This window comes from Hipposideros armiger, unplaced genomic scaffold, assembly GCF_001890085.2.
Source record: "Hipposideros armiger isolate ML-2016 unplaced genomic scaffold, ASM189008v1 scaffold_26, whole genome shotgun sequence".
Classification (NCBI taxonomy): Eukaryota; Metazoa; Chordata; class Mammalia; order Chiroptera; family Hipposideridae; genus Hipposideros; species Hipposideros armiger.
This window is the reverse complement of record NW_017731376.1, coordinates 50,757-73,364: the sequence shown is the minus strand read 5'-3', so window position 1 is coordinate 73,364 and position 22,608 is coordinate 50,757. Positions and strand designations below refer to the sequence as shown.

Genomic DNA, 22,608 nt, shown 5'->3' with positions numbered 1-22,608 from the left:
CAGACAGCAACAGTAGTAGCTAATATTTATTATGGACTTACTATATCCCAGACACTTTTCAAAATGTTTTATATTTATTAACTCATGTAATGCTTATAAATACCCTAAACAGTAAGTTCTATTCAAATTCCCATTATGGATATCAACCTGAGCCATACAGAAGTCAAGAAATTGGCCCCCCCTATACACAGTGAGTAGGAGTAAGAATTTATATTCAGCAGTCTGTCTCTAGAGACTATACTCACATGGTTTGGCAAGGTGGCATGTTTTTAACGCAGGTTTTCTTTTATATTAAACAATCAACTGGCAAGGAGTCTTAATAATAGTCATTTCTATATCAGAATTAATGGAGTGATAGCATTACTTGTCCGTGATTCTATTTCAAAAATCAACTTTTTAAAGAAACAAAGAAAATCCTTCAGTGATATTAAAAACATTCTCACTGCCTATTAAATATGGGAAAAAGTAATCTTGTGAGGGATTTTGACGTGTCTTACATTCTGGCTAATATTCCGACCACTTTTCCGAGGTATTTTTTTTAATAGCCGTGGAGACTAGTTGCTTTTTTTAGTAATGTGAAGCTCTATTTATCCCTATTTTATGTTTTACCATTAGACAGAATACTTTAATTCACACTTGACTTGTTTTAGCATTTCAGTAAGATCAGTTGTACAGTCTAATGCTTCAGGGCAATCTTCTAAAACTGGGAGAAATAAAAAGCTGTTTTTTATTGCTAATATTTTAACTGTTTATCTAATTCTGTACTTGTATTCCAAATCCCCTAGTCTTGGACAACAACTAGCCTCAAATTTTCCATTGATATTCCCTCTAGTTTACAGTTTCAAGAATACATATTTTGTCTTATTTTTATTTAGCTCACTAGAGTTACATTCACACTACAGCATTCAAAATAATTCGCTGATAGAATAATGGTCAAAAGGAAGTACTTGGGCTTCCTTAACTCACCTAGGAAGGATTTTCTCCAATACAATCAAATGTTTTTCTGCATGATTCTTTGACGTTGTAATAGAACTATTACTATATTGTTTTATTATAATGTAAAATTATTTAGATGCCTTTAAAACAAGTTTTAAAATTTTTAATTTTATTTACAACACAATAGTTGAAATGATAATTATCTTCCCACTTGGATAATTTAAAAATTGTACAATTTCATACTTTTAATTTCTAAGCTTCAATTTCCTCATGTACAAAACATGGGCATTTGTGTATACACAGTATAAGAATAACATATACAATGTATGTAAAGCACTTGGCACACAGTGCCTGTCATATAGTAAAACTTATTAAGTGTTAACTAAATATTATTATGGCTTCTTTTCAATAACTATTCAATAGGGAACAGTGATGATCAAGTTGTAGTACAGAAATTAAAAGCATAGATTTTTGCACCATAGCTTTGCCAGTTTTTGCATAATTTTGGGCAAGATCACTTGCCTTTTCTATGTCTCCATTTTCTCTTCTGTAAGGGGGAGGAGTGCACAAAAAGGGCTGCTGTGAGGCTAAGATGAGAAACCAAGCGTAATACCTAATAAGTATTATTTTAAATGAAAACAACCTATCATTTGTACATTTAATCACCTCCATTTTTAATTTCTGCCTGAATTAGCTCTTGCTTCAATTCTTCAATTTCTTTCTTCAGTTTAGCATTTTCAACTCGAAGTTTCTTCTCTTCTCTCAAAGTTGCCTGCAAAACTAGAATCAAGAAAATCCAGTTAAGTATAGCGGTGTTTTCTAAAAGGTTTCTAATGAATGCTACTTGAAAAGAGAGCACAACCAGTATAAACATAACTAGGATAATACAAATAACCAAATATTTAGGCAGTTCCTTTTTAACAGAGTTTAGTATTTACTAATCTAATATGATATTTAAAAGAGGGAGAGAGAGAGAAAGGGAGAAAGTCTGTGAAATAATAGTGGAACATAAAATGTTTTATTTATGAATCATTTTCCTAGCTTTGATAAAGATAATTATGACAACATAAGAACCTGGCTCAAAGTGTCAATGACAGATAAAAACTGTGAGAGAGACAAGTATTAGATATATTAAATTACTTTTTTTGGAAATATGAGACCTAATAATGACATCAAACAATAAATACCTAGTCTCTCTTTTCTGTCATTACCTTGCAAAATTAGCTGAATAATCTTTATTCCTAATGTCTCAGAAGTTAAGCTGGTCAAACATTCAATGAGTGAAATAACTTCATGGATTTACTCAAAATATAATATATGTGTTAAAGGTGAGCAATAGGGTATACAAAAAAATAAAAGAAAAACAATGATTCTCAGTGGGCTTGGAATTTTCCCTAGGTCAGATTTTGAAAATCTGAGGGAGAGTTTTTGGTTGTCACAAAGAATAGGAATCATTATTGGCATTAACTGGGCAGAGGCAGGGATGCCAAACGTTCTCCAATATCCTAGATATTCCTGCAAAATGAAGGACTGTCTAATATCCCATAGTATTTTCCATTGGCCTACTGTATATTTAAATAGCTTAAAATACTGTTAATTATTTGAGCTTAGATCCCATTTTTTGTATATAAACATGAAGTAATCCTAAACATACAGCCCTGCCTAAGAATTTACTTACTGAAATACACATTTTTATTATTACTACTACTTATAAGTTACTCTTTTTAATTCTCCTCTATATTATATACAGGGTTAAAATATGTTTTGAAATTATGAGTATATGTGGGTTATTTTATCTAAGAAATATTTTATTTACTAGATATTAAAAGAGATTTAAAAAAATATTTGTTTTAAAATTGGAGCAATAGGACAGAGAACCACCAACATAGGCTGACAAAAAAAATGAAAAAAGTGAACAATAAACATACAACAAATGCAGAAAGGCTCTTTTTCTTTTATATGAAACATTGAAATGCAAGCCAAGATACTAAGTGGCCACCCATATGAGAAAAAAATTCAGTTTATAACATACATTATTATCACACAGAAGCACTTATCTCTAATTTCTTCATCTTACTAATGGGAAGAAATACTAAGAATTAAAAAAAAAAATTAAATGCTTTAAAGTTTTTAGGAAACATAATAAGAAAAAATGTTATAAAACATTATAAATGATTAAAATAGTATTATAAAATTAAGAAGAAAAATTAATTGATAAAAGGAAAAATTTTGGATAGTAAAAATGTAGGATTCTGCAAGCCATTCACAGTTCTATATGGCAGAAAAAAACATTGATTTTTATTAGTGATGGTAAAAGATTTTGGAATTTTCATTATGATATTAACATCAGCTACTGAAAAATAAAGTTCAACAAAACAAACATCAACCTAAATCCTAAAAGCAGAAATTCAGATTTGATATTTTAACACATATAATCAGCAATTTCTAGGTAAAACTTATAGCATTGGGAAAATCTTAAAAATCATTTCAGAAAATACCTTATTAGAGAGTAATATGAAGGTATACATTCTCTTCTATACCAAGTTAGAAGCAATATTTCAGTTCATATTTGATTTCACCCAATTTTCTTGATTTTTAATGTTTAATTCTATGCCAATTTATTTTAAACATTAATTTTCCTTCAGTGTCTCGAAATACATTGTTTTTTCTATGTATCACCTCATATCATACATTTACCACATAACAATTCTAATTTATCTTAATCATAGACAATCATTTCACTCAAAATTAAAATACTAAAGGAATCTAAGTTATCAAGATGAAGTAATAATTTGTGGTAAACACATTTATTTTTTGGTCTGTTAATACATTAATTCATTTTAAGTATCTCCTTAGGAAATTTTAAATTTTCTTACTTGCTTTTTCTTTAAGAAGAGCAACTTGCTGCTTAAGATACTCAATAATTTGATCTGCCTCTGCTCCCTTCTGTTCCAGTCTCTTCAGAACAGCATCATTGTTTGCCATTTTTGCCAAGAAACGGCAGAAAAACCTAAGAAAAAGTAAAAGTGATAAATTATACTGTGAAAGGAATAAAATTATTGTATACGACATTGTGAACAAGCAGTCTGAAAAGAAAAACATTTTCTATTATAACAGATCAATGTTTTTAGAAAAACACTTTTCCTACAAACAACCAAAGGCATGTTAAATAAACTAATTCCTGAATCTGGGAGAGGAAATCAATTTTTCTCCTAAGTACAGAAACATGCTATTTAACTACATTTTAGGTTGGAAAGTTTTAAAGAAAGCTTTAAAATACTGTGGAATATTATGACAAAAAATGGGTACCACATCTGTATTCCAAAGTAAGAAAACTGCTGATTCCTTCTTTATATGTTACTTTTGTATGTTGGATATTTCTACTGTTTATTTCATTATGTACAATGTTAAGGAGGAACATGTAATTATGAAAGACAAATATTAAAAGGAAAAGATCAACAATTAGGAAAACAATATTAATCATATGCCTACTCAGAATTAATGTCAGTATATCTATATCTATATATACACACACACACACACACACACACACACACACACACACACACTGTGCCCTTTTTAAAAAAATTATTAGAATTTTAATTTTATAGTAATTCATAGAAAACATCCTGTCATGTGCAGAAAAATATAAGCAAACGTTCCAAGATTATTAATTCATCATGTTAAAGTTTAAACTGCCAAATATTTCACCCTAACAAAAGACAGGGTTAATCATGAACAATACTACAAATTGCTCTTTTTTACCTGATTATATAATTTAGAGTGTAACAATTTATAATTCAATTTGTAATTTATAATCCAAAGTATAGCAATGACACAAACATTGCTGAAATAATTGTGATTTTAAATAAATGATGCACTCAATGGTGAAATTTTTATTTAAAAAATTGGCTAATAATGAAAAACAAGATTGTTTTAAAATTTCAAATTATTATGCAATATCCATCCTATAAAGAACATTCTGAAAATGTTTAGCTTTTTTTATAAGAAAAATCCAACCCTCAAAAACCTTCATGTTAAAGTTGACAATTTATGATATAGAAGCAATAAAAAAAAAACCTATAAAAATAAAGTTGCTAGTAAATAAAGAAAATATAAATGGGGGTTAATCTGGAAAAGACATAATAGAAAACTGCTCATTATATAACAGATTAGAAAAATACTGAGGGGGGGAAAGTTACAAAAACTGAAAATAAGGATATCACCTCTTAAATTCTGCAAATTTTTAACAGAATACCCTGTTTTTGTTCCTCAAATGTTTGCAAAGCCAAAATTTTAGAGAAAAACACAAATGGACGTATGAAAAACGGTAAAGTAAAAAAGCTACATTCTTCTGAACTTTTAGTATCCAAGCTACAGCATTCTTGTAGGTTAATGTCTTTTATTTTAGCCTATGATAAGCTATGATCAAATATATTCAATAGGTGAAATACAGCTATCACACACAAGTAAAATAATGAATATTTCATTTGGCATAATTTGTGACTTTTACTTCTCTGGCAAAGAAAAAATTTAATGAGGAACAGTAAGATGAATGTAAAATTAGTGATATACTTAAAAAAAAACACCTAGTAAACTAGTATCCTAACTGATAAGAAACAAACAGAGCTAAGTGTGAAGTAGTAAGTGTAAAGTAGTTTTCATGAATTCGCCAACAGTCTGAGAAAGTCTTCTTACAAATACCAGTCGAGTTGCTGACAGAACAAAACATGAAACTCATGCCAACTCACGCAAATGTTTCAAAACTAAGATTAACAATAATTTGCAAAATAGAGATCATAAATCCTATACTAAAAGAAAAAAAATATATAATTTTACTGAGTTGACAAATCGATTAAGTATCTGCAAAATACAGTTACAAAATAAGTTAAATAAGACTTCTGTAATAACACACTGAAGCACTGGCATGAGTTTTGGAAGAAAGGATGCCATGTTTTAAAACACAGGAACACCGATAAGCTGACTATATTATACACATATACATATCAATGTGTTGTGTAAGAGGAAACAATGTGATAAAGGGAAATGACAAAACTTTGAATACTTATAAAAAAATATAAATGAGAGGTATCAGAAAAATCCACAAAATCACAGTTTTCTGAAGATGTTAAGAGATTAGGAAACATAAAATTAAGACTTGCCATCCCATTTTTTGTTAAAGCAAAGTATTATTATCACAAACTAAAAACACAAAAAGTATTACTGCTAGTTAAGACTAGGTAATAATTCCAGTGTGGCCGGAGACCAGCTAATAAATTTAGTTTGAACAACATCTTTATAAGTAACTACATAAATTTTTTGTCAATAAAATGTTCAATAAAAAACACATCTTACACACATATAAAAGGAAATAATAGGTTACCAAATAGTAAGTCAAATGTACATACCTATTTCTTTCACAAATACAAACAAATCATGTAAAAATCATCCAACTTTTAGATAATTCTTATGCTTTAACTTTAAATACTGAAGGACACAAATATGCTACATATGTATATTTTACATATTTATTTAATTATAATATATAAGCATATTATAAAGTAAGTATACTCTATATACTTGGCTATAAGTTTATAAATACTTGCTTAGATTTAGGTAGTTTTAAACTGTGAATTGTAAACAAAATCTGGACTGAGAAATGTGTATCACCAGAAATATTCAGTAAAAACAGGTTTATTTCTAACCAAATTGATTAGACAAAACATTAGAAATAAAGAAAAAAAAGATAATGTTAGCAACAGAGAAATGTTAGTGGAAACCACATAGTTAGGCCATGAAGTTTTAAAATATTGAGACTAGAGAGGGATGAGTGATCCTATTCAACCATTCATTTAGAAAATAATTATGGATAATATTAGAATCATTTTGAATTTCCTGATAAGTATTATTAAGTAATAATGCCTAGTATTTACTGTATTTTTAGTATCTGCCAGGTCCGTTCCGAAGCACTTCACAGTATTTAATCATCACACCATGAGGTACTTACTATTATCACTCCCTCCTTTAATTAGAATATTAAGAACTTATTACAAGAGTAATAAAAGTGATTTAATAAAAAAGAACATGGACTTGGAAATCACACAGACCTTGGATCAAATCCTTTGCCCCTCTGCTACTTAACGCTGTGTGAAGTTCAACAACTTCCTTAGCCTCTCTGAGACTCAGTTTTCTCTTTGTAAAATGGAAATGATTTAATATATCTCATAGTGTTGATGTGGGCCTAAATGAGATACCATGAGTAATACTTAAGATTTTGACACAGAACTAATACAGTATGTCAGGCACTAGCAAAACTTTGGGACACAAAAAGACGGGACACACAGACACACAGACACACACACACACACTCCCCAAGTTCAAGAAAGCTCACACTAGTGGGTTACCTATGTCATAGTAATTTCTAGGTCACTCGGTGTGGGTTTTTTTTTTCTTTCCCTTAAGGGTTGAGAACATAAATAATAAATTACAGATACTGACATTAAAAATGTACCTAATTTGGCTACGCTACCTGTTTACTTCTTTGTGAGTGTATATAATCCATGCAGGTGATATTACTACTATATTTACATTAATTTTAAATGTTGTGTTTATTACAAAATATATCTAAGGATTCCTGGACTCAGGAATACAATTAAACAGCAACTAACTGAAAATCTCTGCACACTTTTCCCTACAAATAGATACTGTCATCATAACTGGAAACTCTAAAGATAACAGACTTGAGATTATTTGAACAATGGTATACAAAGAAGGAACACTCAAAGGCATACAGATTTCAGTTTGAATGCTTTGTGAAGGTCTTCTAAGAACTGGCAAAACAGTTCTCAGCTCTCGTTCAGAAGGCAAAGCAATCCAGAAGCCATACATACCAATTTGCCAAAGGCACGCAACTGGCCAGAATACCAAGAGAAACATTTTTTTACCAGGATGATATAAATTGTATTGGTTTAAGGGAAGGAAAAAAAAAATTACTGCTTTCTGCTCAATTTTGCTGTGAACCTCAAACTGCTCTAAAAAATAAAGTCTATTTAAGTCTCATTCAAAGAGGAAAGTACAATCAATATCTTAGGACAGTCATTTCTTTGGCAATAATCAAGTTTTCAAAGCAAAACAAATCTTAAGGATGTCTATAAATAAACACAGTAGTTACTAACCAGCGTCTAATTTTTCTCTACTTCTAGATAACTGGTTATATTGGCAATATTATTCATGATGCCAATACTAAAAATAATTCTTGTGAGATATTTTGGATTAGTTTCTCATCAGTTCAGTGTTGATAAAACTTTTCTCAAATACTAAGAGATACTTATTATTTTAAAAATTAGAAGTTCTGGAAACAGGTTTCCTAGTACTTGCTGATGAACTGTCATTTAGATTTTTCAAAAATATAAGTAGGATGCGTAAGTTTACGACAGTGTTTTCTAGTAACATGCAGATAACGATTACTAGTACTGGCAGAAGAATACAGTGTTTGGTTTTTAAGTATTTCTAGCCAACAAATCTTGCTTGAATCACATACTTAACAGGCTGTGTGAGACCTTGGTAAAGTTACTTAATTTCTCTATGCTTCATTTTCTTAAGTTATAAAATGAGGATACTTATCATTTGATTTCACCTTCTACTTTCTTGGCATCTCCTTCTTGACTTGTACCATATGTGGGTGTTCTTCAGGGTTTGTTCCTGATCTCTAGTTTCTTCTGGGGGTTATAACTGACAACTACACAGATCAGGGTTGCCACTGTGTTCCAGGGTTAGTGTCTGTAACTGAATGCAAATGCCTTTAAGCAAAGCAAAACAGACTTCACCACTCCCTGCAGTCCGCCATTTAAGTTACCTGCCAAGTCCCCGTGAAGTTCATGACTTTAATTTTACTTATAGTCCATGGTTCTGAGCCGTGTGCTAGGGTCATAGTAGACAGCAAATTTAAACATGTTCTTATAAAGCTTTCAGATACATGGGGTAAATACAGTAAACTGGAGAACTTTTTAAAAAATGAGGTTATGTTTAAGGCAACTGTGCTAGTTTAACATTGATTAAGGCTCAGACAAATCCAAATCTTTTACCTTCAACCCAGTGCTCATTTCACTATTTTGTGCCAACTGCTCCACATGATTTTCAATTTTACATTGGGTACTCAATGAATTTCAAAACTTTATAAGTTTCCTTGGACTCCTCAGAGCTTTTAATATTGTAATATGCATAGGGTTGCTCATAGATGATAATATTAATAATAGGTAACATTTGTAGAGCATTTATTATGAGCTGGCAAAATACTTTAAATAGATCACTTATAAATACTGTAATTATCTCCATTATGCAGAGACGGAAACATGAATTGCAATTAATTTGCACCAGGTCATATGACTAGTTACTAAATGAGAATTGAAACTTAGGTATGTCTGTTTCTGGAGTCACCTCTTTTAATGCTCAAGCTATAATTTCTCTAAAGGATATAATTAGGACACATTCCCCAATGTATTTAACCATGGAATCCTAACCAAAGACCTATTAATATTCATTGGACCAGGTATTCTCTAAAACAGAATGGGAATGCTGGCTTAGTCTGTGCTAAAATAAAAAAAAAAGATTATGAGATTAAAATAAATATACTTAACTGCATGCACAGTAATTAAAAATACAAAACATCTAGATAGAGCAAAAAAGACACAGAAAACAGTACAAGAGAATGCTATTTGTATTTGGCTAATGAGAGTCAAGACTTTTTTTCCTTTACTAAATTAAAAAAATAAAATGAACATATTTATTTTTATGAGTCTTCAAAACTACTTTTGAAAAGTATTATCTAATTTATTCTGCCAGTTCACATTTTGTTCAACATTCATAGTCATACTGCATCAAACCTAAAACGCCACTGTAAGATACTCTATAAACATAAAAACTTTATAAAAGCTGAAGTTGATTTTATCAAATACATGAATTTAGAGTACATCTTAATCATTAAAACACACATATAAAAGATTATTTCTAAAATTCCCATTTCTAAATGGCTTCCCTTTACCTCAGCAATTTCCTTGGTAGTCTCCCCCACTGTGATTCTAAGTAGCTGGTAATTTCTTTGAACAAATTCCCCGTCCCAGGCTCTCAATGATAGGACCCAAATATAAACAAGTAAACTACTGCTTTGAAATGGAAGTTTTAAGTGCAGGTTTAAAATTTTACTTTATAGTATAGGAAATGTACAGAAATTTGAAAGTGTCTCTCTACTTCCAAAACATCTAATTTCACGCTTTCAGAACTGCAATTAGGTAAAACTTTATATTTTTGCTAGATACTCTTAGTACTGTATTTCATCAAATCTAAGATGCTATCAATTGTAAAATGGCTCCAATCACAAGATGCTCTATTATTTTATGTATCATTAAGATGACAACACTGCTGATTAACTAACCCAATGCTTTTTCTTATCACTTAGTCATGCCCTGTATCATTCATTGAAAGACCTCTTAAATTTAGCCCTATTTTTATATCACTCTTGTTTCCTGTATTTCAGCATACACAACTTCATTTTAATGCTAATTCATCTTTTAAATGATACTTAAAATGGAGATTAAGCTCTACAAGTATATCTCAACAGTGCACATAAATCAACTGAACTGATGACAATATTAACAGTTATGACTAGGCACGCATAAGTGCAGGCATTGACAACTAAGTCGCGACTTCCACTTAGTCCATAATGATTTTAAGACATCAACTATTATAAAATACACATTTCAGAGGTGTAAATATGAAAAAATGTGCATATCAAAATTGATAAACTACAGTATTTTAATCACTTTTTTCTCTCTTCTCCTACCATCATCCCTAGTCTTACGTTCCAAACTTCTTCCATTTGCTTTGCAATCTAACTGCCAAGTTACCACACTCTGAGAACATCCTTATTACAGTTCTACACAATATAGTGCTTTCTAGAACTAGGGTAAAACTGCTGCTACGATTTAAAATGAGTCAAAAGTCACAACTGTAAAAGGTAAATAATAAAATTAAATATTTTGAGAACAATGCATCCCAGAGACACTCAAAATATGTAACAGAGGCAACTGCCAATAGTTCCAAGGGTCTTTTAGCCTTTGCCAAAATATAGGAGGATACATAACTATGCATTTTGTGAAAGTTCTTTTTTATTTATTTTAGTGTGTGGTGAGGGAATGAATTCAAATTCCAGCTCTGCTACTCATTAGCTGTATGACTTTTTTAAAACTTTAATTTTTAATTTTTTTATTTAGGTGTAATTGACATATAACACTATATTAGTTTCAGATGTACAGCATAATTCAATATTTGTATGCAGTATATTGTAAAATGATTACAAAAGACCAGTTAACATCTTTCACCACACAGTTACAAATGTTTTTTCTTATAATGTGAACCTTCCAGATCCACTCTCATAGCGACTTTCAAATGTTAATACAATATTATTAACCATGCTGTACATCCCCATGACTTAATTATTTTATAACTGGAAATTTGTATTTATTCTTCTTTTTCCTTTACTCACCAGACAGTCTTCTTCCCCTTTATAATGAGGGCACTAGGGGTCCTGGAGGTTTTAAAGGATGGCTATGAGAGGACAGTCAATATATTTCAGATACTACGGCTATTGACATAGAAAACCTTTCTGTCCAGTGTCATGTGCATAAAATTTTAAGAGGGGTATGTCTAGGTCTTCCGTGGCCCTGTTGCCACACAAAAGGGTCATCTTCTACCTGGTTCAGATTTTCTTCAATAGGATTTAATCACCTCTTCCCACCCACAGGTGCGCTCACCACTGTGTTTCTCCCTTTTTTTATCCAAGTACGCAGCTGATAATAGCCACTACTTTAAAGACTCGGGCACACTACATAGTCATTTAACCCTGACAACTTTGTGAGATATTTCCATTTTATAAATAAACTCAGAGAAATTACATAACTTGACTTGTCTAAATTCATTCAAATATTAAATGGCAAAGCCATAATTTTCACTTGTCACTCCAAAGCTCACACTACAACTCATTTTTACTTTCCCAAACCTAGTTAGAGGAAATTAACTCACCATCCACTAATACTCTTACAAGTGAAAATTAAGAACACTAAGAATCCGACTGGCTATCTCTTACCACCCCTCGGGAAGCCATCAATATGTCTTCTCTGCATTACTGCGAAAGCCTCCTAGCATGGTCTTTCTTCCACCCTGCCCCTTTCCGTCTATCTCGACAATGGCCAGAGAGAGCTTTTTAAAAAGTCAGATAATAACAACACTCCACTGCTCCAAACCCTCCAACAGCTTAGGTGCCCTCAAGTCTTCCTAACCTGCGCCTGCTTCCTCGGACTTTGTCTCCAGCTGTAGCCACTTCCCTCAACCCTGACTCTCAGGTTTCTTGCAGTTCAGGCGAGTTCCTGCTTCCCAGCTTCTGCGATGACCGGTCGCTCTGCCTGACGGCGCTTCTCCGAGACGTCTGCGTGGTTAGTTCTCTCACTTGTGTCAGCTCTCTGCTCGAAAGTCATCTTTTCAGCGAGACCTTTCCTGGCCCCACTAAAATTCCGACCTATATCCTCCTCCTCCTCTGCTTTATAATTTGTCTCTTCGACACTCATTACCACCTAAAATAGGATATGTCATTCTTTAGTATAATATGTGTATTCCTCTATAAAATGTCAACTACAGGGAGGAAGGGATTTTGTTCTGTTTTGTTCATTGCTCTTTTCCCAGGGCCGGAAACAGTGCCGGGAACATAGTGGGCGCTGAATAAGTAACTGGCGAAAGGAATTCCTGTCCCCACTTCACACACACACACACACACACACACACACACACACACACACACACACTCGTGCACATGTTTGTGAACGTATCTTTTCCTGTAGCAACCTTTCCCTCGGCCCCGCATCCCATTTCCAAACTTGGCTCCTTCGAAAGGTCCCCAGCTCTTGCCTGCTTCCTCATGCCCAGATTAGAGCTGGTGCAAGCGGGCTTCCCACTCGCGCTCGCAGACCAGGTCTCATCTCCCGAGGCCAAGTAAGGGAAAGGAAACTCCTACGACCACAACGCGCCCACCCCAAGACCCTCCAAGGACGTCACTCACATGAATCGGCGGACAGGGGCACCTTAGCAGACTCTGCCCGAAGCAGGTAGGGGCAAGCCTCTCGCACACGACGGCGCTGAGAAAGGTCCCATCGGGGTGTCCGTACAGAACGCCTGCGGGTTCCACCGCGGCAACTCCAAATCTGCGACCCCTTCCTGTGCAGCCACACAGCGCTTCCCATCTTCCATGCCCTCAGCCAAGAACGCCAACCCCCGGCGCCTCTTCCTCGGTCGCGGCATTTTGTCGCCAGGTTTGGGCAAGGGGCAAGACGCCCGACATCAGGGTCTTTCCTCAGTGTCGTGGCGCGGAAGCGGTGAGGTCAGAGGAAACGACCAGACCGGGTGGAGGGTGGTGGGGAGAGCGGGGATCTCTTAGTGGACAGGGCCGGGCTCGCGCCCCTGGCGATGTTCCGAACTGGGCACTTCGGCTGACTTAGCTCGCATGCTAAGGGCAGTGTCTGAGCCTCGGGCGCTGCAGGAGCTGCCTCTTTGGTAGCAGCACCTGAAGTGCAGGACCTGGTGCACTAAGCAGTAGCGGCAGCGACAGCCCTGGGGCCCTGTTGTAGCATCTCCATCCCCTTGTCTTTGTGTCCGCCTGCGTCCCCAGACTCTAAGGCAGGTATTTGGGTTTCCCACTTGTATTTGTCGTAGTGGGTGGGGCTAGTGGGAGGTAAGAGGAAAGGTACGTGCAGCGAGTGCCCCCGCCTGTCTACAGTGCAAGGTAGAGCCAGTCTTGGGACTGCTTGCTGTTCAGTATTGTCCCTGTCCCGAGTCCTCTGAAAGTGATCACGGCATCGTTGCTTCGAGCAGTTCCGTAAAGAGGAGGTTAGAGAATGGAATCGGCCCTCCATTGCTCACCACAGATGCGAACTGTTGCTTTGGTTTGTTTCTGGTTTGCAACAGGTCACTAGTTGCTTTTTTCAAGGCCCCATTGTCCCCGTTTTTATTTGGGACAGAAAACACTTTTTGAGAGAAAGTATATAAAATAAATGGACTACTTTTATTCGCTCGTTGGAGAAATGTATGAACTTTGATTCATGATGAATCAGCATCTTTTCCGTTTTTCCCTTTTCCATTTTTTACCCTTTCCCCCGCATTTCAGTCATTTCAACTCCCAAGTTCTTTGAGGGCACAGATTGTGTCTTGTTCACTTGTCATTAGGCCTGGCCACTGGAAAAACACCTGAGTTAAAATAGGATCTTCAAGATAATTTGTTGAGTGAATGAATGTTCCAACCTAATTGCTTACATTTTTGATTTTCATCAACTAACCTCTCACCTCTGCTGTTTTTTACCTAGCTTTGTTCCACTCACCAAATGAGCAAATCTATGTGTATTTTTTTATGTGTGAGCCTTTATGTGCACTGGTCTAAGAGGTAGTTGAAGCAGAACACTGATGAAATGCATGCTAACTAATGTTGTATTTTTCTGAATCATTTGCATTTCCTTTATTTGGTTATTTGACTTCTAGTTATCCAAGTGGTAGAAGCATCTAATTGAAATCAATAGTATAGTGTAGAAGGATTGAATAATAAAATGCAACAGTTCACTGTCTCCCTCCCCTCAGTCCTGTTCATCAGAGATAACTACCTTTAATCTTACCTAATTTTAGGTCTGTATGTTGAATAATAAGTTAAACTGCTAGTTCTTTTTTTTTAATTGACTTCTTAAGGTAGTCCACACCATCCACAACCTTTCTTCTCCAAATTTTTGAATAGTTACCATAATTATTACTTTTCATATTGGTTAGTTTTATAATTCTAAATAATATATGTAACCTCTGTTGTTTTCACATCAACTTTTGAAAATACATTTTGGCTCCTTATTTAGTAAAATGAGGAAAGTAGCTGACTGTACCTTTTCCTTTACCACTGCAGAAACCAAATCCACTCCCACCTTCCCTCAGCTACACCTTTAAACATTGTTGTTTAATAATATTTACATTATAATTCTTAATTGCAATTGTTTATTGCTTTGTTCATGTACTATAAAAACCAACAAAATGTTACCATATTATGGCTTTGTAAATATTCTTCAGTGTAGAACCAAGAAGTATGCTGTGATACATTTCCTTTCCAATGTTTTGATTTGATGATTCCTGTGCTACATTAAGGAGATTTGTATTATTACTGTCAAATTGATTCTTCTTTCTTCCTCTCCACTTACAAAAAAAATAAATAACTATGCCATCGTTAAGTGTGCTTTAGTTTTTGAACCATATTCTTATGTAGTTTTTAACCCTCACTTTCATAAAGGACTTTCTGCTTTCTGTGTTGTTTTTTGATACCTCTGGTCATTCACAGAATGTGAAAGAATTCACGATACTCAAAAAAGTGGGAAAACAAGAAAAGGTTTATTGAAAGTTGGGCAGCGAGGATGCCTATGGCAGTGTCTAGAGGAGATGGCTGCCGCAGATTTCTGTTTAGAAAAGAGAAGCACTAGCAGAAGAGTTGCGGGGGGCAGAGTCTAGAGTAGACAGCTGAAGCGGGTTTCTGTTTAGCTGGGGTTTTATATTTTTCTATGCAAGATGTGGGGTGCTTGTCAGCTTGCAGGGGGCTTCCGGGAACCATTCTGTCCCCATCTGTGATGGGTATTTGTTAGCTTGCAGGGGATTGCCATTGCACTGACCTCCCCTGGGAACTGTTCTGTTTCCATCTGTGATGGATGTAAGGTGTTTATCAGCCTGCAGATGGAGTGCTAGCTGGGGGATTCGGAGTCAAGTGGTTCATTTCTAAGCTTGTTCCTGCTAGCTCACAAGCTCGCTCCTGTTAACTCTTTACCTATCTTTCTTTTTGAGAAAATGTGCATGTGATTTCTTCACCAAGTCCTCCCAACATGTACTTTCTTCACCATGTCCTCTCATTCGTGTGAAAAGCTTCCACCTCATTTCTCCTCTTGAAGATGTTCCTCTTGGATCCCAGTCATTTCTGCTTAATTTAAATAGATTGTATTCTAGTCCTTTGGTATAGCTTCTATCCTGGGTTATATTCATTGAAGTCTTGGGTAAGTCATATTGTTTCTTAACCCAACATCTTCTGTTATTTGGTTTTCTCCTCTATTTTGGTAGAATACATCCTAAAGAAACATTCATAAAAGGTATGTGGGTGATAATTCTATTTTTTAATATTTGCATGACTGAATTATCATTTTGCTGTTATGCTTAATAGTTTTGCTGGGTATAGAAACAAAATTATGTTTCTTCAAATTTTCTAAGAATTCCCCATCATCTTAACTTCCATTGTTGCTCATGAGAAAATGAGAATGTCAGTCTGATCTTAATTTGTTGGTGCCTGAATTGTTTTCTCTCAGGAATGATTAAAAATTTTAGGTATGCTTGATGCTTTGAAAATTTATGATGATGTGTTCATGTGAGTTTATTCTTGCCATGAGTGCATTCAAAGGTGCTAGGATAAATGTCTCAATGTGAGTCTTTTTTCATTTATCCTCCTTGAAATTATAAGACTACAACTTGAAGGTACATGTTTCCCTTCATCTATAGGTAATTTTCCCATATATTATTTTTCATAATTCTCCTTTGTTTTTCTCTGTTCTCGTTTTTGAAACTCTTTAAGGTGATTGTTGGATTCTTGGCTTGATTCACTATGTTTATTGTCTTTTATTGTATGCTTTTATCTATTTACCTTTTTACTCCATGTTCTGAGCAATGTGTCAACTTTATTTTCCAAGACTTCTATCTAATTTGTTAATCACTTCAAACACTCTTTAAATTATTTCTCACATTCTCTTAATTGTTTCATTTTTTAATCAGATAAAATTTACATATATTAAAATGCACTGATTTTAAGTCACCAGTTTGATGTATTTTGATACATGTAAACATCCATGTGACAAGCACCACCCTAATCAAAACTGAGAATATTAGCACTATAAAATGTTTCTGTATTTTCTTTTTCAATCCCATCCTTCCCACTCAGGACACTATGTTCTCATATTTATCATTTCAATTTACATCTGAAGTTCTGGAACTGTGTTTAAATAGTCATAGGATGTGAACTTTTCTGTATCTAATTCTTACATCAACATCATGTTTTTGATATATACATATTTTGGCATGTTTGTTCTTTTGTTGTTGTTGAATAGAATTCCATTGGATGAATACGCCACAACTTATTTATCCGTTTACTTGTGTGATATTTACATTGCTTTCAGTTTTTGGCTGTTAGGAGTAAAATTACTATGAACATTCTCATATAAGTATTTTTGTGGATAAATATTTTTATTTTCCTTCCTAGTAGGAGTGGAATTGCTGAGTCATAAACTCAAGGTATTTTTTAACTTTAGAATAGTCTTCCAAACAATTTTCCAAAGTCTTGTGTCATTTTATACTCCTACAAGCAGCACATATCAGCTCCAGTTCCACATTTCCCTCAACAATTGTATTTCACATTTTAGCCATTCTAGTAGGTGTGAAATGGTATGTTGTTGTGGTTTTAATTTGCATTTCCCTATTTAATGCTATTGAGAACTTTTTCCTATCCTTATTGTCTGTATGCCCTCCTTTGTGAAAGTATATGTTTCAGATTTTTGCCTATTTTTGTATTGAATTGTTTTTATTATTTAGGCATTCTTTATATTTTCTGTATACAAGTCTATTGTCATACGTACATACATACATTAACATGAATATATTTGATATAAACGTATACATAGTATTTTCCTTATCTTTGGCTTGGATTTTCATTTTCTCATTTTTGATGTGCAGATGCTTTTAATTTTGATGAAGTCTGCTTTATCAAGTTCATCTTTATTAGTGCTGTTTTTATTTTGCCTAGGAAATCTTTGTTTGCACTAAGGTTGCAAAGGTATTTTTTTAATGTTTTCTTGTAGAAAACTTACAGTTTTAGCGTTTACATTTAGGTCTATAATCCATATCAAATTTTTGTAGCTGTAACAGTAGGAATTGAGGTCAATTTTTTTTCTATATCGGTATCTTGTTCCAGAATCATTTCTTAAAAAGACAGTTCTTTGATTATTGAATTTATTGACCTTTGTTGAAAATGAATTCATTATATTTAAAATATTTTTTCACTTTAAATTTAAATTAATTTTTACAAATTTATGAAATATGTGGTATGTAGCACATGTAGATAGATATATGTAATATAGAAATTATGAAGCATAGTAACAATATGAACATCCATTAACCCACCAATTAAGAACTAGGATATCACTCAACATTTTTGCAGCTTTTATAGCTTCTTCCCTAATTTCACCCCTGCTTTTTTTTTTTTTAAATTGGGGAATTGGGGGAGGGGAACAGTGTTGGGGAATTGGGGAGGGGTTCCAGCCAAGTTATTGTTCTTCAGTCTTAGTTGTGGAGGGCGCCAGTCGCCATCTGGCTGCCTGTGGCCTCTAAGCTCAGGGTTCTGTTACAATCTTAGTTACGGGTGGGCGTAGCCACCATCCCATGCGGGAGTCGAACCAGCAGCCTTGTTGTTAAGAGCACATGCTCTATCCACTGAACCATCCGGGAGGCAGCTCAGCTCAAGGTGCCGAGTTCAGTCTTAGTTGCGGGCATAGCCCACCATCGAACAGGCAGTCTTGTTGTTAGGAGCACATGCTCTCACCAGCCGAGCCATCCTGACACCTGTTGGCAACTCAGCGGCAGCTCAGCTTGGGTGCAGCGTCACTGGCCCATGTGGGAATCGAACCGGCGGCCCTGTTGCTCAGAGCTCATGCTCTTAAGCTAACTCTTAACCAACTGAGCCAGTTGGCCGGCCCACCCCTGCTTTCCATACAGTGGTAACCCTACCCTCAAGTGGGTCTTTTTTATTCCTTTACTTTTTGAATATATTCTTACTTCATAGGTAAGTATTCCTGAATTATTTATTATTTAGCCTCTTATTTTTGAATTTTATGAACATTGGCATTAGTTTTGTGTGGCTTTTTTCCTACTCTACATTATAAGATTCACTTATGCTGTTAAAAATGTTTCTACATTTTGCTTATTTTCCATCTTGTATGCTCTTCCATCAGATGAATGTACCACAATTTATTTAACCATTGTCATGTCTTTGGGTATACCAACAATGCCAAAAAAATGTATACACATTTTAAGAAAGGAAAAAACTATTAAAATTTCAATACTCGTTATATACCAATAACAAAAGATGAATACAGGTCATGTGTATACATTTTTTTGGCACCCTCTGTATATAAGTTGTTTCCAGTTTGGGGATAATAGAAGCAACACCATCCTGATATTTCTTGTATGTATCCTCTGTATATGTGTGCAGGAGTTTATGGAGGAATGTAATAGAAAAACAGTGTCAAACTGTTTTCCAAAGTGATTGTACCAGTTTACATTCTGTTTCTCCATATTCTATCAACATTGTGTATTATCAGATTCCTTCATTGTTACTCTCTGGCAGATACAAATGCTCATGTGATTTTAATGAGCAATTCCTTGAATGTTAGTAAGGTTATTTCTCTCAATCTCTCTCTCTCTCTCTCTCTCTCTCTCTCTCTCTCTCTCTCTCTCTCTCTCTCTCGTGAAAAGGTATGTTTTTCCATACCTTCTGTGTTATATAATGGATGTAGTATCTTCTCAAATCTTCCCAAGTATATCAGAGGGTTTTTTTTTTTGTTTTCTGTTAAGTTATTTCAGTTGCCTCCAGGGCATATTTTTTTGTTGTTTATTTTATTCTTTATCCTTTATGCTCTAGTCTTTTCTCGACTATCTGATGGTTCCTGGACAGTTCATTTTTTAAGAGTTAAGGATGGCTGTCTAGGATCTTTGTACATATGGACAGCCTTGTTGATTAGCGTATCTATTTTAGGATGGCAGGGTAAGCAGGCCAGATCTTAACTGGGGTCTTACAAATTCCAGAATTGAGGAGTTTGTTTTTGTCACCAGTGCCGATAGCAGCTGTTTATTGCAATTTTTACACAATTTGTTTAATTTCTTTAGGGAAGAACCTTTCCATTTTTGGCTTGGAGGATAAATAACTGCCCAGTTGGGGGCTGATGGCAGAGTTAACTCTTCTGTTCTTCAGCCCTTCAAATTATCTTTCTCATTTCAAACCCTCTTCTGACCGCTGTTCACCTTTGTGCCTGCCTTCTTTAAATCTTAAAATAGCTGAGCACAGATCTTGATCATATTAAGGATTGTAACTTCCTTCTTTCTGTTTCTTGTGACAATACTCTTCCATATGCAAAATGCTTTCTTTACAGTAGTTTTTTGAAGTCTTTCATCAGCTCATGGCCCTTTTCTGTTCTCTTCCTTGTTATGAGTTTCACATTTTAAAACATTTTAATGACTGAGATTTATGGGCAGACATAAAAAGTGCCCTATTACCTTAATTTAGAATTCCTTATTTTTATTATGGAACCTGAGAAGGGAAGAATGCAGTGATTGACTGATGAAATGTCTTTTTAATGATACACATGGGCATTGTGGTTGCCTTCTTCATTGAGTCAGATTGATTTGGGAGCAAGTTTCTTAATCTCCAGGCTGCTCTATCACACAACTCTCAGGCACCATTTGCTTGGAGTCCATGCCTCTCAGGACCCTCAGGATCTACACCTGGAACATCTATCTCTAAATTGCAGGCAGTAACATCTTTCAAGATTCTTGAGGGAATTAAAACAGATCGCATGTAAAATACCTAACATAGAAACAAAAAGTTGATTAGTCATATAAGTGACATTACAGTGACTTTTGTTATCTAGTTTAATTTTTACTGTTATGAATAGAGTCCCTGATTATTTAAAGTTTCTGGTTGGAATCTATTATTTCCTGTTTTTTTACTTCCCTCACTCTGTGAAAAGGAAAAGTTCTTCGTACTCTGTGGCTTATTCAAGCTTTAGGTAAACAGAAGAGCCTTATTGACAAGAATATTCCTTTAAACTCTTAAAGCTGCCAGGCATCATTGAAGAGGTAATGTTCTACCTTTCCTTTATATGCCGTTGAAAAATCTTTGATTTTGGTTTAGAGCTGCAGTATAAACTTATGATTGGGTGATTTTTTCCTCTTTGATATTATCTTGGAATTTTTAAACTTCATATTTTTTACTTTAAGGTAGGTGTTCAGATTGGCATGTCCTCCAAGTCATATACTATTAATCATGTTTAAGGTGAGAAAACACTGGCTGGATGTTTGGTTGATCTGCCAAAAACTTCTCTCCTTTTCCAGATTACCTTGGGAGATCTAGGGCTCTGAGATGTTTCCCCTGAAGGATGCCGAAATGGGTGCCTTTACCTTCTTCGCCTCGGCTCTACCACATGATGTTTGTGGAAGCAACGGGCTTCCTCTCACACCAAATTCCATCAAAATTTTAGGGCGCTTTCAAATCCTTAAGACCATCACCCATCCCAGGCTGTGCCAGTATGTGGATATTTCTAGGGGAAAACATGGTGAGTTGTTACGGTTTTCTCTATTTTGTGTTCTCTACTCTGTTACCTTGATTAGTTTATAAATATACAGTGAATATATGAGGAAACCATTATGTGTGTGCATGCATGCCTTCACCCTTCACTGCAGCCAAAATTCCAGTCAGCACTCTAGTCATTTGAGTTTTCCTGACTACATTTAAATGATTCATGTTTCTCAGATCTGAGAATCAGGATCTTTAATTTTCTTTTTTCAGGGAAACCACCTATCCCTTAAGCATATTTCTTTACCTCTGTTAGAAGGAAATGAAAGTTCTCTTGTTAGAAACTTTAGAATTGTCTATTGGAATGTATTTTATGATAGAAAGCAATAATTTAGACTAAGTCTCTTCGAATGAAAAGGGAGTTACGAATATTCTTTTTGAGCTGCAGTAGTGTTTTCATATAGGATTCCGTTTAGAGAACTGAAGTAGAAAAGTTGAGCCCTATTAGTTAGTCAGTGTTTCACCGAGAGGAAGTTTACCACTTTTTCAATAATATAGTCAGGTTCTTCCATATCCTATAGTATCTTAGTCTATTATGGTTTCTATAACACACCACCTTAAACTGAGTAGCTTATAAACAGCCATTATTTATTTCTCACAGTTCTAGAGGCTGGGAAGTCCAGGATCAAGGCACCAGCAGATTCCATGTCTAGCAAAACCCACTTCTTCACTGATAGCCATCTTCTCACTATAACCTCACATGATAGGAGTGGCAAGGGAGTTCTCTCAGGCCTCTTTTATAAGAGCACTAATCAAATTTATGAACGCTCTGCACTCTGACCTAATCACCTCCTAAATGCCCCACCTCCAAACACCATCACATGGGGGATTAGGTGTCAATGTATGATTTTAGGGGATACACAGATGTTTAATCTATAGCACCCCTAAAATGTTTGTAATGGCAGTATTTCAATTACTTTATTTTTGGAAGCTTAATTGCATACTGAGGTTCCAGTTTTAAAAATTATTTTACATACATTTCAGTGAAATGTACTTAATTTTTCTAACAAAATAATTTGTAAAAGTGAATCCTACCTATTTGCTGATATTGAACTGCTTTTTTTTTCCTCTAAAAATGGCATTTTCATGTGCTTCGACTTAATATGAAAGGCTCTCATAAATGCAAACTACATTTTCATTATTGTTTTGCTGAAAAATAAGTTAAATGATAT

General features: G+C 34.5%; 1 protein-coding gene across 5 annotated transcripts in view; it reads right to left on the bottom strand.

Annotated features, from left to right (window-relative positions):
• The window catches only part of AIMP1 (aminoacyl tRNA synthetase complex interacting multifunctional protein 1), a 33,159-nt gene extending 20,013 nt beyond the window's left edge, over window positions 1–13,146 (bottom strand). Inside the window, exons 1-5 of one of the 5 annotated variants that reach the window (XM_019636090.1) lie at window positions 13,043–13,126; window positions 12,270–12,560; window positions 8,573–8,721; window positions 3,813–3,946; window positions 1,603–1,716 (exon numbers count right to left, since the gene is read on the bottom strand). In XM_019636090.1, the coding sequence (XP_019491635.1) occupies window positions 1,603–1,716; window positions 3,813–3,921 (223 nt within the window). In that variant the 5' untranslated portion in view covers window positions 3,922–3,946; window positions 8,573–8,721; window positions 12,270–12,560; window positions 13,043–13,126. Of the gene's footprint in view, window positions 1–1,602; window positions 1,717–3,812; window positions 3,947–8,572; window positions 8,736–12,269; window positions 12,561–13,042 lie in introns of those variants that run through there. The other 4 variants (XM_019636089.1, XM_019636092.1, XM_019636087.1 and 1 more) reach the window with 4 other exon arrangements.
• Window positions 13,147–22,608: the final 9,462 nt, after the last annotated feature.